The sequence below is a fragment of the Diabrotica virgifera genome, chromosome 5 (genome assembly GCF_917563875.1).
Source record: "Diabrotica virgifera virgifera chromosome 5, PGI_DIABVI_V3a".
Classification (NCBI taxonomy): domain Eukaryota; kingdom Metazoa; phylum Arthropoda; class Insecta; order Coleoptera; family Chrysomelidae; genus Diabrotica; species Diabrotica virgifera.
In genome coordinates, this window is record NC_065447.1 from 29,828,588 (window position 1) to 29,846,082 (window position 17,495).

At 34.1% G+C, this 17,495-nt stretch overlaps 1 protein-coding gene across 5 annotated transcripts in view; it reads left to right on the forward strand.

Moving 5' to 3' along the window:
• The window catches only part of LOC114334761 (uncharacterized), a 601,548-nt gene that overhangs the window by 581,942 nt on the left and 2,111 nt on the right, over positions 1-17,495 (forward strand). For all 5 annotated transcript variants that reach the window (XM_028284875.2, XM_028284855.2, XM_028284860.2 and 2 more), the window contains 4 exons: positions 4,735-4,911; positions 10,676-10,879; positions 11,458-11,709; positions 13,730-13,801. In XM_028284875.2, coding sequence (XP_028140676.1) covers positions 4,735-4,911; positions 10,676-10,879; positions 11,458-11,709; positions 13,730-13,801 — 705 coding nt within the window. The remainder of the gene's footprint in view (positions 1-4,734; positions 4,912-10,675; positions 10,880-11,457; positions 11,710-13,729; positions 13,802-17,495) is intronic.

The window sequence follows — 17,495 nt, forward strand, 5'->3', positions numbered from 1 at the left end:
TTGATTGATAACAAAAATGTCTGTCAGCTGGTGCGACTCCGTGTCTTTTAGGCAAGAAAAAATAATATTAAAGTAGATGGAAAAAAACCCTAGAACGTATATGTTAAATATTTATCTCTACGCTTCACATCCATATTATCTAGTCAGTCTAGTAGCTATGATACCTGGCTTGCATCCAGCAGTGTCGGGTTCGATTTTCGGCACCGGAAATCCTTTTTGTTTTTAAAATTGACATTTTGATTTAAAAGTAATAGTTTTTATAATACTTTTTTATGTTGTGCCTTATAAATAATAAAACCGTGGTATTATAAAAAGTTATTTTTTCTAAAACTGTAATTATTTTTATGATTAATTTTCCTGGTCTTTTTTCATTTTATGCCCCAGTTTTGGGCCAGCTGACACATTATTTGTTAATAAGCGTTGGAACAACTGACTATATAAAAAAACAGCCATGCCAAAATGCTCCGGTCAAATTTAACGCTATCCACTATGTACTTAAAAATTAATGGTTTTACTACTTGACTTGTGATTGGGTAAAGTACTAGTTTGTTTTAGCAATGAAGGGGAAGAACTATATCCATTGCATATTGTCGTTTGATAATAAATTTATCTCGAGTAGATAGAACGTCATAAATTAATTTTTTTTATCATTTTTTACTTTATTTTCGGATTCGGGGATTTTGCATAAATGGCTATTTTACTTAGAATTGTTTATTGCTGTTATAGACCTGGATCACGCGTACCAAAAAAAGTTGATTAATAGCAAGCTGAAAATTTGTTAATAGCTTAATGGTGTCTAGTCGGACAAACTTTGATGTACGGGAACACTGGAACAGGGGAAGTTTTAATTGTGGAACAGTTTAAAAATTTGGAAGTTAGATTACGATTACGAAAACGTCCCATGTATTTTGTCGGACAGAACATCCAATTGATTTGTTACCCTTTCATTAAACTCTTATGCAAAAATCAGACTGCTATTACTAACCAACATGATTCCTGTCATTTGACATGTTCTTCGTGTTCCACTCCTTAAAATGCCCAGTTGGTGATAAACGCAAAGTCTGATTTTTGCATGACAGTTTAATGAAATGGTAACAAATCAATTGGAAGTTCTGTGCGACAAAAGACATAGAACTTTTTCGTAGTCTGACGTTCCAAATTTTTAACCTGTTCCAGAATTAAAATTTCCCCTCTCCCAGTATTCCCATACACCAAAGTTTGTCCGACTCGACACCGTTAAGCTATTAACAACTTTTCAGCTTGCTATTAATCAACTTTTTTTTGGTACGCGGGATCCTGGTACATTAAACGCGAGATCCAGGTTTATTAATTAATACTGCTATTCTTTTTATTCTTGTTTAAAATATCGATGGCCTAGAAGCAATACCTGGTAAGTATCAAAAATTCAAAAATCACACTTTTGGAGCCGCAGTACTAATTTAAACCTTTTCTAATAATCACCAAAAGTAAAACGGCGCAAAGCAATGAATATCGTACTTTTCGTCATGTGCTAATACCTCGCCTAAATATTTTTGTGTGCAATGTGCAATATCTCGTATGTGTTTATTTTGCTGTGGTAGTTAATGTCGATAATAACGTAAAAGCTGGTTTTGCAAGTTTATATTATAAAGTTTACCAGTCTGGTGATTAGTAGAAAAGGTGTATGTCAATGTCAGTATTGCGGCGCCAAAAGCGTGATTTTTGGTACTTACGAAGTATTGCTTCTAGGCCATCGATAAAAAGTTTTTTGCTAAAAACCACAAATTTTGACAGATGCACTTACGAAGTATTGCTGGTAGGCAATATTGTATTGTTGTTGGTTAAATCTTAACGGGTATAGTCTACTGGTTACTCTTAACTCCCTAATAACACAAAACATTCCAGGAATGTTCCTAGAAGGTACACACAGGACATTGAAAACATTCCTGGAATGTCCCCAAAAGCACACGAACGTCCCTGGAAAGTCCCAGGAAAGTGATGTGTCAGCATTTTAAACATTCCTTGAATGTCTTGTTGGAACATTCCATGAATGTCTACGAATGTTCTTTGAACATTCACAGTATATTGTTTAGACTGAATGTCTTGTTGAAACATTCCATGAATGTTCTTAGGACATTCAAAGTATATTTTTTAGACATTCTCTGAAATATATCGTCAATGATGTGACAATACCTCCTATATGTTTTTTCATGAGTTTTGCAGGAGACGAAAAACATTTTTTACGGTCACCTCCTGTTTTCATACGTAAGTTTTGACTTGTTTTGTAGTAAATAGATAGTTGAATTTACTACAAAACAAATCAAAAAATATATGAAAACACGAGGTGGCCGAAACAAGTTTTTCATCTCCTACAAAATTCATGAAAAAGCAGATAGGAGGTATTGTCACATCACCAACGATATACCAGAAGTACAGTAGGAAAAATGAAAGAATACCCATGAACGAACATATAAAACACGCTGTATTTTCCTGTCATCGTGTCACACAAAAAACTGGTCAGCACAAGTACACGTAATAATTATTGTTACTTGCACTGGACAATTTTCTTTGTGACACGGTGACAGGAAAATACAGCGTGTTTTATATGTTCATTCATGGGTATTCTTTCATTTTTCCGACTTTATATGTATCCATACCAAATAATACATCCTTGATAAATATAAACATTTTTATTGCACAAAATCTTGTCATATATTTTTTTCCATAATCATCACTACGATGACGATTCATTGTATTGAATTGTTCATTAGAATTACAATCTGGTCATAACTCTGACCAATGAGCAATTTTAATTTAACCTAAATTACTACTGTTCCTTAAAATGAAGAGCTTACCCATAGCGTCTCTTATCTAATCTAACAGGCACACAAGCACTATGCTCTGCTTTTCTAACCGCACTATTCTAACATACACATGCACACAAGCATTATGCTCTGCTTTTCACTATCACTCAAACTAGTTCAAAAGGCTTTGTCCTCTTCAATCTTCTAGTTTGCCCAGTAGTATCCAGGAGCTGGATTTCCTCAATATTCTTGTAGGTACTTAGGAAGTTGTTGCTTGTGACTTCCAACTTTACTCCAACTTTAAAAACAAATCCAGCTGTAAAATATTTATGTACCTGAAGGCTTTTGTATGCTTTCATCTATAATATCTATAATAGTAATTTGGTGGAATGCAATATATGGTAAAATCCAATTCTGACTGAATTGTTGGTATATGGATCTAAATCCCCAATTATTTTCAGCTTCAATAAATCTAAAACAATAAAAGAAATAATGTTATTGCTTGCAAAATTCATCAATATTGATAAATATCAGAGAAAAATGAACATTGATAAAAATTGTTTGCCCTACCTTTCTCCAAACATCTGGTGTCTCCAATAATAATTTCCTTAAATAATCACTTTGCAGTGTGGTAAAGTTTATAAAGTTCACAAAATACAGCAAACGAAATCCAAATTAATCCAAAATATGACGATAAACAGTGAAATGATGAAATGAAATGATATTACAAACATAACCTCTGTAGTAACCTGTATGCCATGCCAACCAGAACCAGAAGTCATGTAGTTTGGATTGCCTAAATACATATACACGCGCAGCAATTGAAAATGAATGCAAATTGAATAGTAAATGGCCTCTCTTAAAATATAGGACATTGGTAGTATGTTCATAGAATGTCTTGTGGTAAGATTCCACGAATAACTTAATCAGATATTCACCGAATGTTCCTTGAATGTCCAGTGCATTCAAACATTAATAGAACTTTGATAGTACATTCCTGGAATGTTTTGTGTTGTTAGGGCTGGTCTTCACATTCACTCTAGCGCAATATTCCGTCGCTGTCTTCATCCATTCTTCTTACGTGACTATAACATTGATGGCTTTTTCTCACCCATCTTACATTATCTTGTACCATACATTGAGATATTATGTCTCCCGTAACTATTTTGCCATTCTACCTACCATACTTCTAAATTTTGTGTGGATTTCCTATACTTTTATATTTTTCATTTTATTTATGTTCTCTGTTGTTTCTATACCATATTATGTCGTAATAGATCTATTCAATGTTTCAAACAAATATTTGTCAAATTTTAAGTCAATTTAAAACTAGAGATGGCGGTTTTTGACAAAACACCTGTTTTCGGTTATACCGGTTTTTTTTTACGTACGGTTTAACCTGGCGGTTATAACCGGTCAAAAAAACCGGTACTTATAAAAACGGGTTTTCGGTTTTTTTAATCAATAGCCAATTCTCATTCGGTTACAATGTTACATTTACATTGCACTTTAATTTGCGATACTGCATTCAAATATAAAAGCATAAAACTGCATGAAATTAATAATATCGATCATATCGAAAGAATATATCGATACCAAGATATTTAATCGATATATAGACGGCGGTGGGATCGTACCCAATTGGGACCGAAAATAGAAATTAGACAAAAAACAACCGGAATAACCGATTATTGCAGAGTAAAAAAACCGGTTTTCATTTATAACAAGTAGGTTTTTCCCATCCCTATTTAAAACACATAATTATTTTAGTAGCTGACCGTTACAGCTTAAGCTGTTACACATTTTTGTGCAATATTTACTTTTTTCTAGAGTCTATGTACACTGCTTGTTGAACAAAATATTACAGTGGTTGTTTTTATTTTTATTTTTTTGGTTTTTCTTACCTGTTGTTAATTTCATTAATCTAATTTTATTTTTTTTCTATTTGCAGCCTTCCGGTTGGAGAAAGTTAAGAAACATCGTTCAATGGACGCCGTTCTTTCAAACCTACAAAAAGCAAAGATATCCCTGGGTACAGTTAGCTGGACATCAAGGAAACTTCAAGGCTGGGCCTGACCAAGGCACGATTCTGAAGAAGCTTTGTGCGAAGGAAGAAAAATGTTTTAAGGTAACATATTTTATTACGTTATCTACATATACTGAAATATATTTTACAAATTTTGTCATACTATCTATATTTTGACCGCATCTATTCCAAAAAAGGTAACAGAAAGAAGGTTGAAATATACGCTCACCGGCACAAAATTACCCCACTTAAAATTTTTGATTAAGTTTGACAATTTGTAACTTTATTATTTGTACTCCGATTTTCAAGATTCTTGAATCAGTTTGTAGATACATGTAGTGATGTCGTTTTTTATTATTCCGGTCAAAAAATTTTTGCTTAGATGGCATTAAGCGGGGGTGAATGGAAACATTGTATTTTTCATAACTTAAATTCTGTGGGAAAATTGAAGGGCTCATTTTGTTTCATACTCATTTCGTATTATCTCGGAGGAGATTTTGATTTTTGAATTGTTCGAATATTTCTTTTCTTTTAAAAGCTTTAAATAAAAACACTGCTTTGATGGTTTATTTAATTAAAAATAACAAACGCACTAAAATTAACAACATGAAACAAAATTAGCAACAAAACAATCTAATAGCGGGTATGTTCACCTCTCGCAGCAACGACAGCTTGCAATCTGTTTGGCATCGAATAAATAAGGTGTGTTATCCTTGCCCGGGGAATAGCTGCGCCAAATTTTCTGGAGGCCTAGGATGACGACGAATAGCTATTAGACCTGGATTCTGCGTACCAAAAAAAACTTGATTAATAGCAAGCTGAAAATTTGTTGTCTAGTCGGACAAATTTTGATATATGGGAAATCTGAAACAGGAAAAGTTTTGATTGTGGAACAGGTTAAAAATTTGGAACGTCAGACTACGAACACGTTGCATGTATTCTGTCGGACAGAACTTCCAATTGATTTGTTACCATTTCATTAAAGTCTCATGCAAAAATCAGACTGGTGTTTATCCATTTTAATGAGTGGAACACGAAGAACATGTCAAATTACAGGAATCATGTTGGTTAGTAATAGCAGTCTGATTTCTGCATGAGAGTTTAATGAAAGTGTAACAAATCAGTTGGATGTTGTGTCCGACAAAATACATGGGACGTTTTCTAAAGTAATCTGACGTTCCAAATTTTTAACAATTAAAACTTCCCTTTTCCAGTGTTCCCGTACATCAACGTTTGTCCGACTAGACACCGTTAAGCTATTAACAAATTTTCAGCTTGCTATTAATCAACTTTTTTTGGTACGCGGGATAAATTCTCGATAGGATGAAGATCCTAACGATAAGTCCCAACGGCAATACTAAAAACGAAATAGATTACATCCTTACAACAGAAAAAGCCATCATCAAAGATGTTACAGTGCTGAATCGTTTCTCAACCGGTAGTGATCATAGACTTGTCAGAGCCAAACTCAGCATTAATAGCCAATTCGAAACAAAAAAGAAAATGGAAAATAGATCGAAACTAGATATGGGAAAACTTAAGAAAGCAAAAGAGGAATATAAACAAAAATAAGGGAAAGTATACCGGCCACTAGAGATTTGGAAAACAAAAATATCGATGATATAAATCAGCTATTAACCGATACATTAGCAAAGGCGGGAAAAGAGGTAGCACAAACAAGAATAAAAAAGGAAAACTATATATCCCAGGAAACAAAAAACCTCATGAGCAAAAGAAAAACATTTATAGAAAAAGATAAGAGAAACACAGTAGATTACAAAGAGGTAAACAAAGCTATCAGAAGGAACATCAAGGAAAGTCAAAGGAGAGTACAGTAAGAAAAAATAGAAAAAACCATTGAACAAAATAAAAATATGAAGTGCTTAAAACCACAGCTTGGAAGCATACAGATTAATAGTATAAAGAACAAAGAAGGCATAGAGACCAATAATATAGAAGAAATTGTAGAAATAACACAAGAATATTATAAAAACCTCTACAATACAAAACAGAAACCAACACAAGAAATCCTTAAGCAATTACAAATAAAAATAAAAAATGTCAATTCCGACTTACAACCAGAAATCAGTAAGAATGAGATAAAAAGAGCACTCAAGGAGATGAAGAATAATAAATCGCCATGAAAAGACGGGATAACTGTAGAAATGCTAAAAAATGGTGGGAAAACAACTAGAGAAGTTTTGTACACACTTATGAATAAAATATTAATGACAAAACAAATACCCAACACTTGGAACGAAGCAGTAACATTGTTACTATTTAAGAAAGGAGATAAAAAGGATCTAAAGAATTACAGACCCATAACTTTACTAAATGTGATGTACAAACTATTAACCAAGATATTAACAAACAGATTAACAACTAAATTAGATGGATACCAGGCAAGAGAACAAGCCGGATTTAGAAAAAGCTTCAGTACAAGTGACCACCTTTTAACGATGAAGATATTAATCGAAAAAGCTAACGAATATCATATCCCGCTATATATGGCATTTATTGACTTCGAAAAAGCATTTGATAGTGTGGAACACTGGGCAGTAAAGAATTCCCTACAAAAGAGCAGAATAGACTACAGATATACCGACTTAATTACAAATATATATGATAAGGCAACAACAACTATCAAGCTAATGAAACAAACGGAGCCTATTAAAATAAACCGAGGAGTAAGACAAGGAGATACCATCTCGCCCAAGCTATTCAACCAAGCGCTAGAAGATGTGTTCAAACAACTGCACTGGGATGGTTTGGGTATAAACATAAACGGGCAATATCTGAATCACTTACGATATGCTGATGATATTGTATTAATAGCAGAAAGAAGTGAAGAATTACAAAGAATGATGGAAGAACTAGATAGAGAATCGACAAAGATAGGCCTGAAGATGAATTACAGTAAAACAAAAACCATGACCAATCAACAAGAAGAACTAGTAATTACAGTGGCACAAACAAGAATAGAACAAGTAAAAGAATATATATATCTAGGACAAATCACTAGATTAAGTAGAGAAAATCAGACCGAAGAAATAAAGAGAAGAATAAGGTTAGCCTGGGCATCATTCGGAAAACTGTCTTATATTCTAAAGAACAGAAAATACCCGCAATACCTAAAAACAAAAGTCTTCAATCAATGTATACTCCCTGTTTTAATATATGGCTCTCAGACATGGACGTTTACAAAAGAGAATATGGAAAAAATAGCAAAGACAGAAAGAGCCATGGAAAGACAAATGCTGAACATTAAATTATCAGACAGGAAAAGAAACGAATGGATCCGTAACAAAACAAAAGTGAAAGACGTCTCTATCCAAGTAGCAAAGCTTAAATGGAAGTTCGCCGGACACACCCTACGGCAGAAGGATGAAAGATGGACTAAGATGGTAATACATTGGAGACCATGGAACCACAAACGAAAAAGGGGAAGGCCACAGATGCGATGGTCAGATGACCTGAAGAAACACACTGGGTCAAAATGGATGCAAATTGCCCAAGATAGAGAGGCATGGAAGAAGGAAGAGGAGGCCTATATCCAAGGATGGATGTTTAGGGCTGATTAGATAGATAGATAGATAGATAGATAGGATGAAGATCGCATAAACTCCGCGATATTTCGCGAAATTAACATTAGATCAAAAAACTGTAAAATGCAAGTATTCAATATTTTTGAAAAATCTATCGAATGGCACGAAACACGGCCCACACGGTGATGGGGTTAGGGGTTACTTAAAAATCTTAAATAGAGCCCCCTATTTTTATCGCAGATCTGGATTCTTTACGTAAAAGTAAGCAACTTTTAGTCGAAACATTTTTCGAATTATGGATAGACGGCGCTATTGGAAATGGAAAATTAAATTAAAAAAATGAAAAGTACATCACTTTATGAAAAACTTAACTTGACTTAACATTTTTTGGTTTTAGGACATACTTTTCACAATCCAATAGGTCCCTATAACGCTCGAATAACTGCAAATTTAGCATACTTTCCTCCCCTACAATTATAAAGTTCTGGGCGAAAGCCGGCTAAATTAAACAATAAATAAATTTTTTCTCACTTTATTTACTTGTAACATCTCCTTTTTAGTAACATATTTATATGTATTTTACACACGTGCTTTTTACTTTATTATTATTATTATTTTGACCGCAAACTATATTTCGTAAGCACACACCTATCCTATACCTATCACGTCATTAATTTTTCCACGTTTCCAAATTTTATGTTTGTTTCACGATTTTTATGGTAATTTCCATAGATAGTAAAACTAACCAGGTAGTCTGGTTAGGGAAAATTATATAAAAGTAGCCACAAGAACAACTACGATGTCAAGAACTAAATGTTAGACAGTTAAAAAGAAAGAGGAACAATAAACATGTGACGGAAATGAGAATTCCTGAATAGATGAGTGAAGTGACAAAAAGGGATAAAATTTTATAGTGGAGAAAACGTTAAAATACCGAGACATATGAATGATGTGAGAAGATATAGCAACTAAACGTTTTAAACTTTTTTGACAGTTGATTATTCTCTTAGTTTATTCAAATAATTTTGATTCTTGTGTTGTGGAATTAAAATATTAAAATACAACAAAATATAAACTAAAAAGCAATATATTAGATGAAGATTGGTAGAATTTTTGTTGATAATCAAATTATGTAAATCATAGCATTACCTACTAGCTAGGTAGGTACATTTTCCAAATAGGTACGTAATTTTTTATTGCAATAATACGTACAATTTACGACACATTTACAATAATTACGTACTGTTGCTTCTAAAAACTATTTAAAAAGTCACTACAATTATAAACTTGCTTTTTGTCTCTTCGCAACAATAAAAACTAATATACATACAATTTGTTTACCCATAACCATTGACGTATTAATAAAATAACCGACATATTGAACAATTGTTGACAGGTCATTGTGATTACCCAATCAGAGGACGTATAACGTTTAAGCTGCGCCCAGGACTAAGACTTTTGATGAATTCGCGCACATATAAATTTACTCCCAACGCGTCTAAAGAAGTATAACTTCAATAACGACAAGAGACAGTGACTTCGCGCTAGTACGGCTGGACAGCTACTGACAGGGTTGCCATATGAAATTTCTGGATCTCCCTAGACCGGAGCTTCAATTTGCCCTAGAAATCCCTAACTCAATTCACGAGAACAGACCTATAATTGTTTACTATTCCATGTATGATAGAACAAAAAAAGAAGAAATTGGCTTGCCAGCTGTCAACGTCAACAAACAAAGAAGAAATTGTCATTGTTAGCTGTCAATTTCAACAAAAAAGAAGAAATTTTAATTGTCATTTGTCAGCTGTCAATGTCAACAAAAAAAAAGAAGAAATTGTCATTGTCAGCTGTCAATTTGTAACACAACATTAAACGTCAACAAAGTTGAATGAAGTTGAAGAAAACTGTATTGTTAAATTTGAATTCTACATGTTTAATCACTGTATAGTAGGTGGCGCTAGCAATAAATATACAAATTATGTCACACTTAAAAAATCCCTAGATTTCAGAGATAAATCGAGAAAAATCCCTTTCTTCACTGAAGCTCTAAAAATCCCTAGATTCGGGGAAAATTTCTAGACATGGTAAGCCTGGCTACTGAACGGAGGAACATCGCGATGCTAAGATGGCCGCGCTAGCCCCGCCCCTAGCGGCTTCAGATCAAAACGTAACGAAATTTCTGTGTAGCCCTCGTAATCCATCCCTTCATCATATTTGTATCTTGTTGAATTATTCTGTAAACATGTTATTTTGTAGATTTTATGATAATCTTTCAAGAATATTTTTACTATTGTATTTTTAACAATTGATGTTCATTGTAGATTCTAATGAAGGATGTACTGAGGCCGTATGTTCCTGAGTACAAGGGTTTGGTAACCAGTGATGACGGAGAATGTTCCTATATTCAACTACAGGATCTCTTAGGAGACTTCGTATCACCATGTGTGATGGATTGCAAGATCGGAGTCAGAACTTATCTAGAAGAAGAACTAGCTAAAGCGAAGGAAAAACCAAAATTGAGGAAGGTAATGATATGATTATTGAGCTAATTTTGATCTGTAGGACATTATTTCATCTTATATTACCTTCTTCCTCAATTTTTCTCTTTTCAGAAATCGCATCCCTGACTCTTCTTCGCCACCACCCATTTCTGTACGTCGTGTCTTCTTGATTTAAACCTTTCTCTTTCATGCTCTCTGACATATAGTTCTTTCATTTTCTACTCGATTTTCCTCTACCTCTCTTTCCTTCAACTTGTAACAGCTCTATCCTTCTTCCCACATAGTTCTCATTTCTACATTTGATCTCATCTGATCTGATCTGAAGGCAGATCTTGATCTATATTAGTCTTTCCAACTGCCATTCACTTTGTCTTTTTGTCAATGTTGATTTTAAGGCCTCTAGGATAACTTGCTTCATTGACTACATTTACTAATGTCTGGAGATCTTTTAAATTTTCTGCCGGAATGGCTGTATCGTCAGCTTGTCTAACGGCTGTTTGATCTAGATCGAAATCTAGAGCATGTTTCACTAAATGTTTTTGCTTTGCAATTTCTGCTCTAATAATACACAATGTCAGTTTGTAATTTGTATATTATTTTAGGATATGTACGACAAAATGTGCCAGATTGACCAGACCGCGCCGACTGACGAAGAACACAAGCTTAAAGGAGTTACAAAACCAAGGTACATGGTTTGGAGAGAAACGATTTCTTCGACGGCAACATTAGGCTTTAGAATTGAGGGTATTCGCAGCGCTGACGGTACGTCCACGAAGGACTTTAAGACTACCAAGACCAAAGACCAAGTTATGGCCGCGTTCGAGAAGTTCACCGACGGATTTCCACATGCCATAGTGAGTATTTTTATTAAAACATGTTTTGAAAATATATTTATGTAACATCATATCTTCTCCTCCTTCTTCTTTAAGTACTTTGCCCAAATTTTAGGCGTGGGTAGCATCCTTGGCAATCTGCCGATATCGTTCTCGATCTTGCGTGGCACGTAATCGTTGATCTTCTGATAAGCCAGTCCATTGACGAAGGTTTCGGAGCCATGAATATTTCTTCCTACTAATTCCCCTTTTTCCGTCGATCCTTCCGTTGAATATTAACTGCAGCATCCTGTACCTGCTACCTCTCATTATATGCCCGAGATATTTAAGTTTTCTCTTATTTATCATCTTGATTAAGTCACCTTCGCCTTGACCTGAAGATATTCTGAGCATTCTACGATATGAGCACATCTCGAAGGCTTCTAATTTAATCTTCATGATCTAGTTTTAACATCCATATAGTAATACAGGATACACATAACATTTTAGGAACTTGATTCTTAGTTGTAAGTTCAGCTGAGAGCTGCTCATATCAGAATACATAGATCTAAGTTTCATAAATGCTCCTCTTGCAATTTCTATACGAGTTTTAATTTCTTCATCCGGATTTAGTGTCTCGTTTATCCAACATCCTAGGTATTTAAAATGGTTAACTTTTGTTATCGGTTCAATACTGACAATTAGTTCCATAGGGCCGACGTCTTGTTTGATAACCACAAGTAACTTTGCCTTTGTTGTATTTATGCTAAGTCCGTTATTGGAGCATTATCTAGTGACTCGGTCTATAAGGAATTGAAGATCTTCGATACTTTCAGCCATGATCGTGGTGTAGTCTACATATCTGATGTTGTTAATAGTTTCTCTCCCGATTCGAACTCCACATTGTCCTTTTAAGGCTTCGTTAAAAATTATTTCTGAGTATACGTTAAACAAACTTGGGGACAACACACAACCCTGTCTGGCACCTCTTTGAATGCAAATTTTGTCTGTTTCTTTACCATCTACCAGAATAGAAGCTTCTTGATTCCAATATAGATGCTGTAAAGTCTCAGATCTTTATCACCTATTCCGTTTTATGGTTTGTGTTAATAACTTCCGTAGTTCAGAAGCTTAACAAAGTATCATGTGTGTGTGTTTTGCGTTTTATTGGCACTGGTTTTCACAACCAACTGGCCAGTCAATTTCATAATGATTTTTTAGACTATAACTTATCACTAACTCAGGGGAGTAATGTGTAGTGTGTGTGTTGAGTAAGTGTCTTGTTACATTGCAAAGTCGACGTCATTGTCTTTGCAAAGAGACGCTAATTGTATTCGAACGTCTGCGGTCCCTCCGGTGAGTACCGATCCCACAAGGATAGAAACTATTTCCATTTATTAATTTATAATAAACGAAAAATCTCTGACCCTGGCGAGATTCGAACTCACGACCATTCGGACCTTTCGATCCAAAGGTAGGCGCTCTTACCACTGAGCCACAGACTAATGTTCTCCACCTTGCACCTATGTCGTATATCTATACTTCTAGCTCTGTCCCACAGTGTCTTACCATCGATTTTTCGAAGGGTTAATCATCTTTGCTGTCTCTAGCATTATTTTTGTCCTCTCTGTCAGGTTGTGGTGCTGCAGCGTATGCCATTATTGGCCTGGTGACTGTTTTGTAAATTCTGCCTTTCATTTCTTTTTCCGATATTTTTATTCCTCCATGTTGTTTATTCTATTTAGGCAACCTGAGGTTCTGTTTATTCTATTCACTTGATCTTCGAGCTTTCCGTGGCTAGATAGTGTGATGCCTACATATTTAAACTCCATCACTTGTTCTATTATCTGACCCAGCAGCTCTAATTCACATCTTAGTAGATAGTATTCCAAAAGTTTAAAAAGTTGTTACCGATAACTTTTTTTTTCGTGTATATTATAGTTTAAATTAATTTAAAAAGCAAAGAATGATATGGAATTTATATTGTTAGTATTAATAATTAGTATTGTTATTTTTGTAAGAGTTTCTCTAACAGTATTTATTTTTGTCTTTATTTTTTTAGCCTAAATATATCCAGAGGCTGAAAGCTATTAAAGCAACTTTGGAAACTTCCCAATTTTTCAATTCACATGAGGTGAGTATCTATTTTACAACTTTTTAGCCCATTTTTGCAAAATAAACCACATTTCAAGATTCAAAATTGTTCAAATTTACGAAATTGCAATATCTACCTATAGAGATAGTAATCATAAACATATTAGTTTTAAAATACTTCGTATTTCATTACGTCACGTGTACTCGACCACTTTGTATTATTTCATTAAGTCAGTCTTAAAACAAATATTATGTGATCAGAAAGTGCCCAGTAAATCTTCATTGATTTGGATTAACTTCAATATTCTGCCAATCAGAAAGCGTAAGTCGAAAGATGATATATAAGTGGCCCAGAATTGAGTTAGATATATTTTGCAAGACATGGTTATATACAGGCAAATAAGAGCAATATTTCACATACTATGCTCAGCAACAATGATGGTAATAAACAAAAATACTATTTCTGTGTATTATGTTCCAGTTGATAAAAAAATGTTCACCTAATTTAATAAATAAAGGCTACTGAGATTCAATGAGTAATAAAGCTACGGAAGGAGAAAATAGGTGTCCTTATAGAAGCCGCAAAAGTGTGTCTATGGCTCCAAGTGTGCCTATGGCTGCACTGCGAAACACCTACAAGATGAGCATTACATACCCATAAGCCTGTTAAACCCAATCTACAAGATATTCATAAGAATAATAACAAATAGACTGGAAACAAAATTAGATATTTACCAACCGAGAGAACATGTGGGTTAAATGGTTAAAGTAAAAAGTTTTGCACTAACGAACAACCCCACTGCATAAATGGGTTTATGAAACACTCCATCGAATATAATCGAGTATTATTTCGTAGACTTTTGAAAAGCATTCAATACGGTGGAAATGAATAGCCTAATGAAAGGGTTGGACAAATGTCGTATATATATTATCGGTACTCGAAACCGATTGGAAATATATAGAATAATGCAACCAAGACCGTAAGATTACACAAAGATACAAAATGTATAAAAACATCTAATATACGTAAACATCTAATTCTGCTGAATCACTGCTTACTTAATGGTAGATTTCTCGCCTTGTCCGGCAGGTACGAGGCAGCGATTTGATCGCCATTACTGTTTTGTATGCATTTGAATGCATAGATATAATAACACATAGATTAGGTCAGGTCCGAAAAATATCGTAACGCGGAGCAGTTCGGGTCGGTGGTCTATCTATCTCTCTCTACTGGCGCTTAGCTTTCTGTCTCTAGCATATGATGGCCGCCGCCTCTATGTCTGTGTCGTTCCATTACTCCCACATCTTGGAAGATACGCTCACACTCGCACGACAGACAAAGATAGCTAGACCACCGTACTTGATATTGGCGTTACACCCCGATGCATTGAGTGGCATATCCCTAGCCCGGTCCATTGTTAACATGTCTCTGGTGGAATGACGGTATTGAGCAGGTGCCACATTACCATTTGTCAATTTTCTTTCGACGCTGACACCATCATCTGATCGAAAATTGTCTAAATTTAGCAGTTGCTGCTTAAATTCTACGCAGTGATTGTTCTGTCCATGTGATGCCTTTCACTGAATGTTGTTTTTTGATTTCTTTTCTAAAATACCTATCCATTCCATCACTCTAACACGTATGTGATGTACAGGGTGTAACGAAAATACAGGTCATAAATTTAACCACATATTCTGGGACCAAAAATAGTTTGATTGAACCTAACTTACCTTAGTACAAATGTGCATATAAAAAAAGTTACAACCCTTTGAAGTTACAAAATGAAAATCGATTTTTTTCAATATATCGAAAACTATTAAAGTATTTTTATTGAAAATGGACATATAACATTCTTATGATAGTAGCATCTCAAGAAAAAATTATAGGGAAATTTGGACACCCTATAAAAATTTTATGGGGGTTTAGTTCCTTTAAACCCCCCAAACTTTTTTGTACGTTCCAATTAAATTATTATTGTAGTACCATTACTTAAACACAATATTTCTAAAACTTTTTTGGCTCTTAGTACTTTTTCGAAAAGTCAGTTTTTATCGAGATATTTTGAATATTTGTCAAATCCACCACATATTTGTATTTGTATTTGTACGATTATGGATACTTGGTAATAATATGAAAAATTATTGTATGCTTTACATTTTTAGGTATATTTTGAACCGTATTAAAAAAGAAGCCATATCTCGATAAAACGTGCCTTCTCGAAAAAATACAAAGAGGCAAAAAGTTTTAAAAACATTTTGTTTAACTAATGGTATCGCAGTAATAGTTTAATTGGAGCGTACCCAAACATTTGGGTGGTTTAAAGGAACAAAACCCCCATAAAATTTTTATGTAAACATATTAAAAAAGAAGCTGCAACTCGATAAAAACTGCCTTATCGAAAAAATACGAAGAGCCAAAAAAGTTTTAAAAATATTGAATTTAACTAATGGTATCACAATAATAATTTAATTGAAACGTACAGAAAAGTTTGGGGGGTTTAAGGGAACAAAACCCCCATAAAATTTTTATGGGGAGCACAAATTGAACTATAATTTTTCTTTAAGATGATCCTGTCATAAGAATGCCACATATCCATTTTCGATAAAAAATCTCTAATAGTTTTCGATATATTCGAAAAAATCGATTTTTATTTTGTAATTTCAAAGGGCTATAACTTTTTTTCTGTGCATATTTGTACAAAGGTAAGTAAGGTTCATTCGAACTATTTTGGGTCCCAGAATATGTGATTTAATTTATGACCTGTATTTTTGTTACACCCTGTATATTCGCGTTTTGTATACCTACCTTCAATTCTAAAAATATTTTATCTACTCGTGCATTTCCAACAGATTGGAAAACTAAGAGTAGGTATTTCAGTAATTAATTTAGAATATAAAAAACAAAGACAATTAATGACCTTTGTTTGTAAAGTTTGTTTAGCAGAAAATGGTTGACTTCAGTTAGTGCGGTCGTTAATATTATTTATATTACAGGCATACAACCACTACAAACGAATCAGAAACGAAACGAATACTTAAGTGAGGCAAATAAAAAGGGAGCACTGGCAGAGTTTCTCAAAAAACAGATGGAACACGACTTCCACGGAACACAAAAAGAAGTATGGCGAATGATCAGAGGGCAAAGAAAGTAGATGAACGAATTAATAAAAGCGAAACACATTCAGAAGGAAACATGGGCAGACTACTTCCGATCTCTATTTGCTAAAGGCGACGATAATGAACCACCAACACCTGAAGTTACGACAAACGAAGAAATAAACATCGAGGAGGGAGAGGTAAAAGAAGCATTAAGAAAATTAAAAAATAGAAAATCTCCAGGAGCGGACAGAATATCGAACGAACTCCAAAAGTACGGAGGACAAGACCTAACTAAACAACTATTAAAACTAATACAAAATATAATAGAACAAACCAGAATACCACAAGAATGGAGATCAAGCATCCTAATACCTCTCTTCAAAAAAGGAGACAAATCAGACCCTGAGAATTAAAGAGGGATTAACTTATTAAACACAACATTAAAATTAGCAACAAAAGTGATAGTAACAAATAAACTGAATGAAATTATAACATTAGCAGAAGAACAACAAGGTTTTAGGTCCGAAAGGTCGATATATTTATAATGAGGGAAGTTCCAGAGAAATCGTTGGTATACAATAAACCGGCATATTTATGTTTCGTGGACCTTAAGAAAGCATTTGACAGGGTCACAT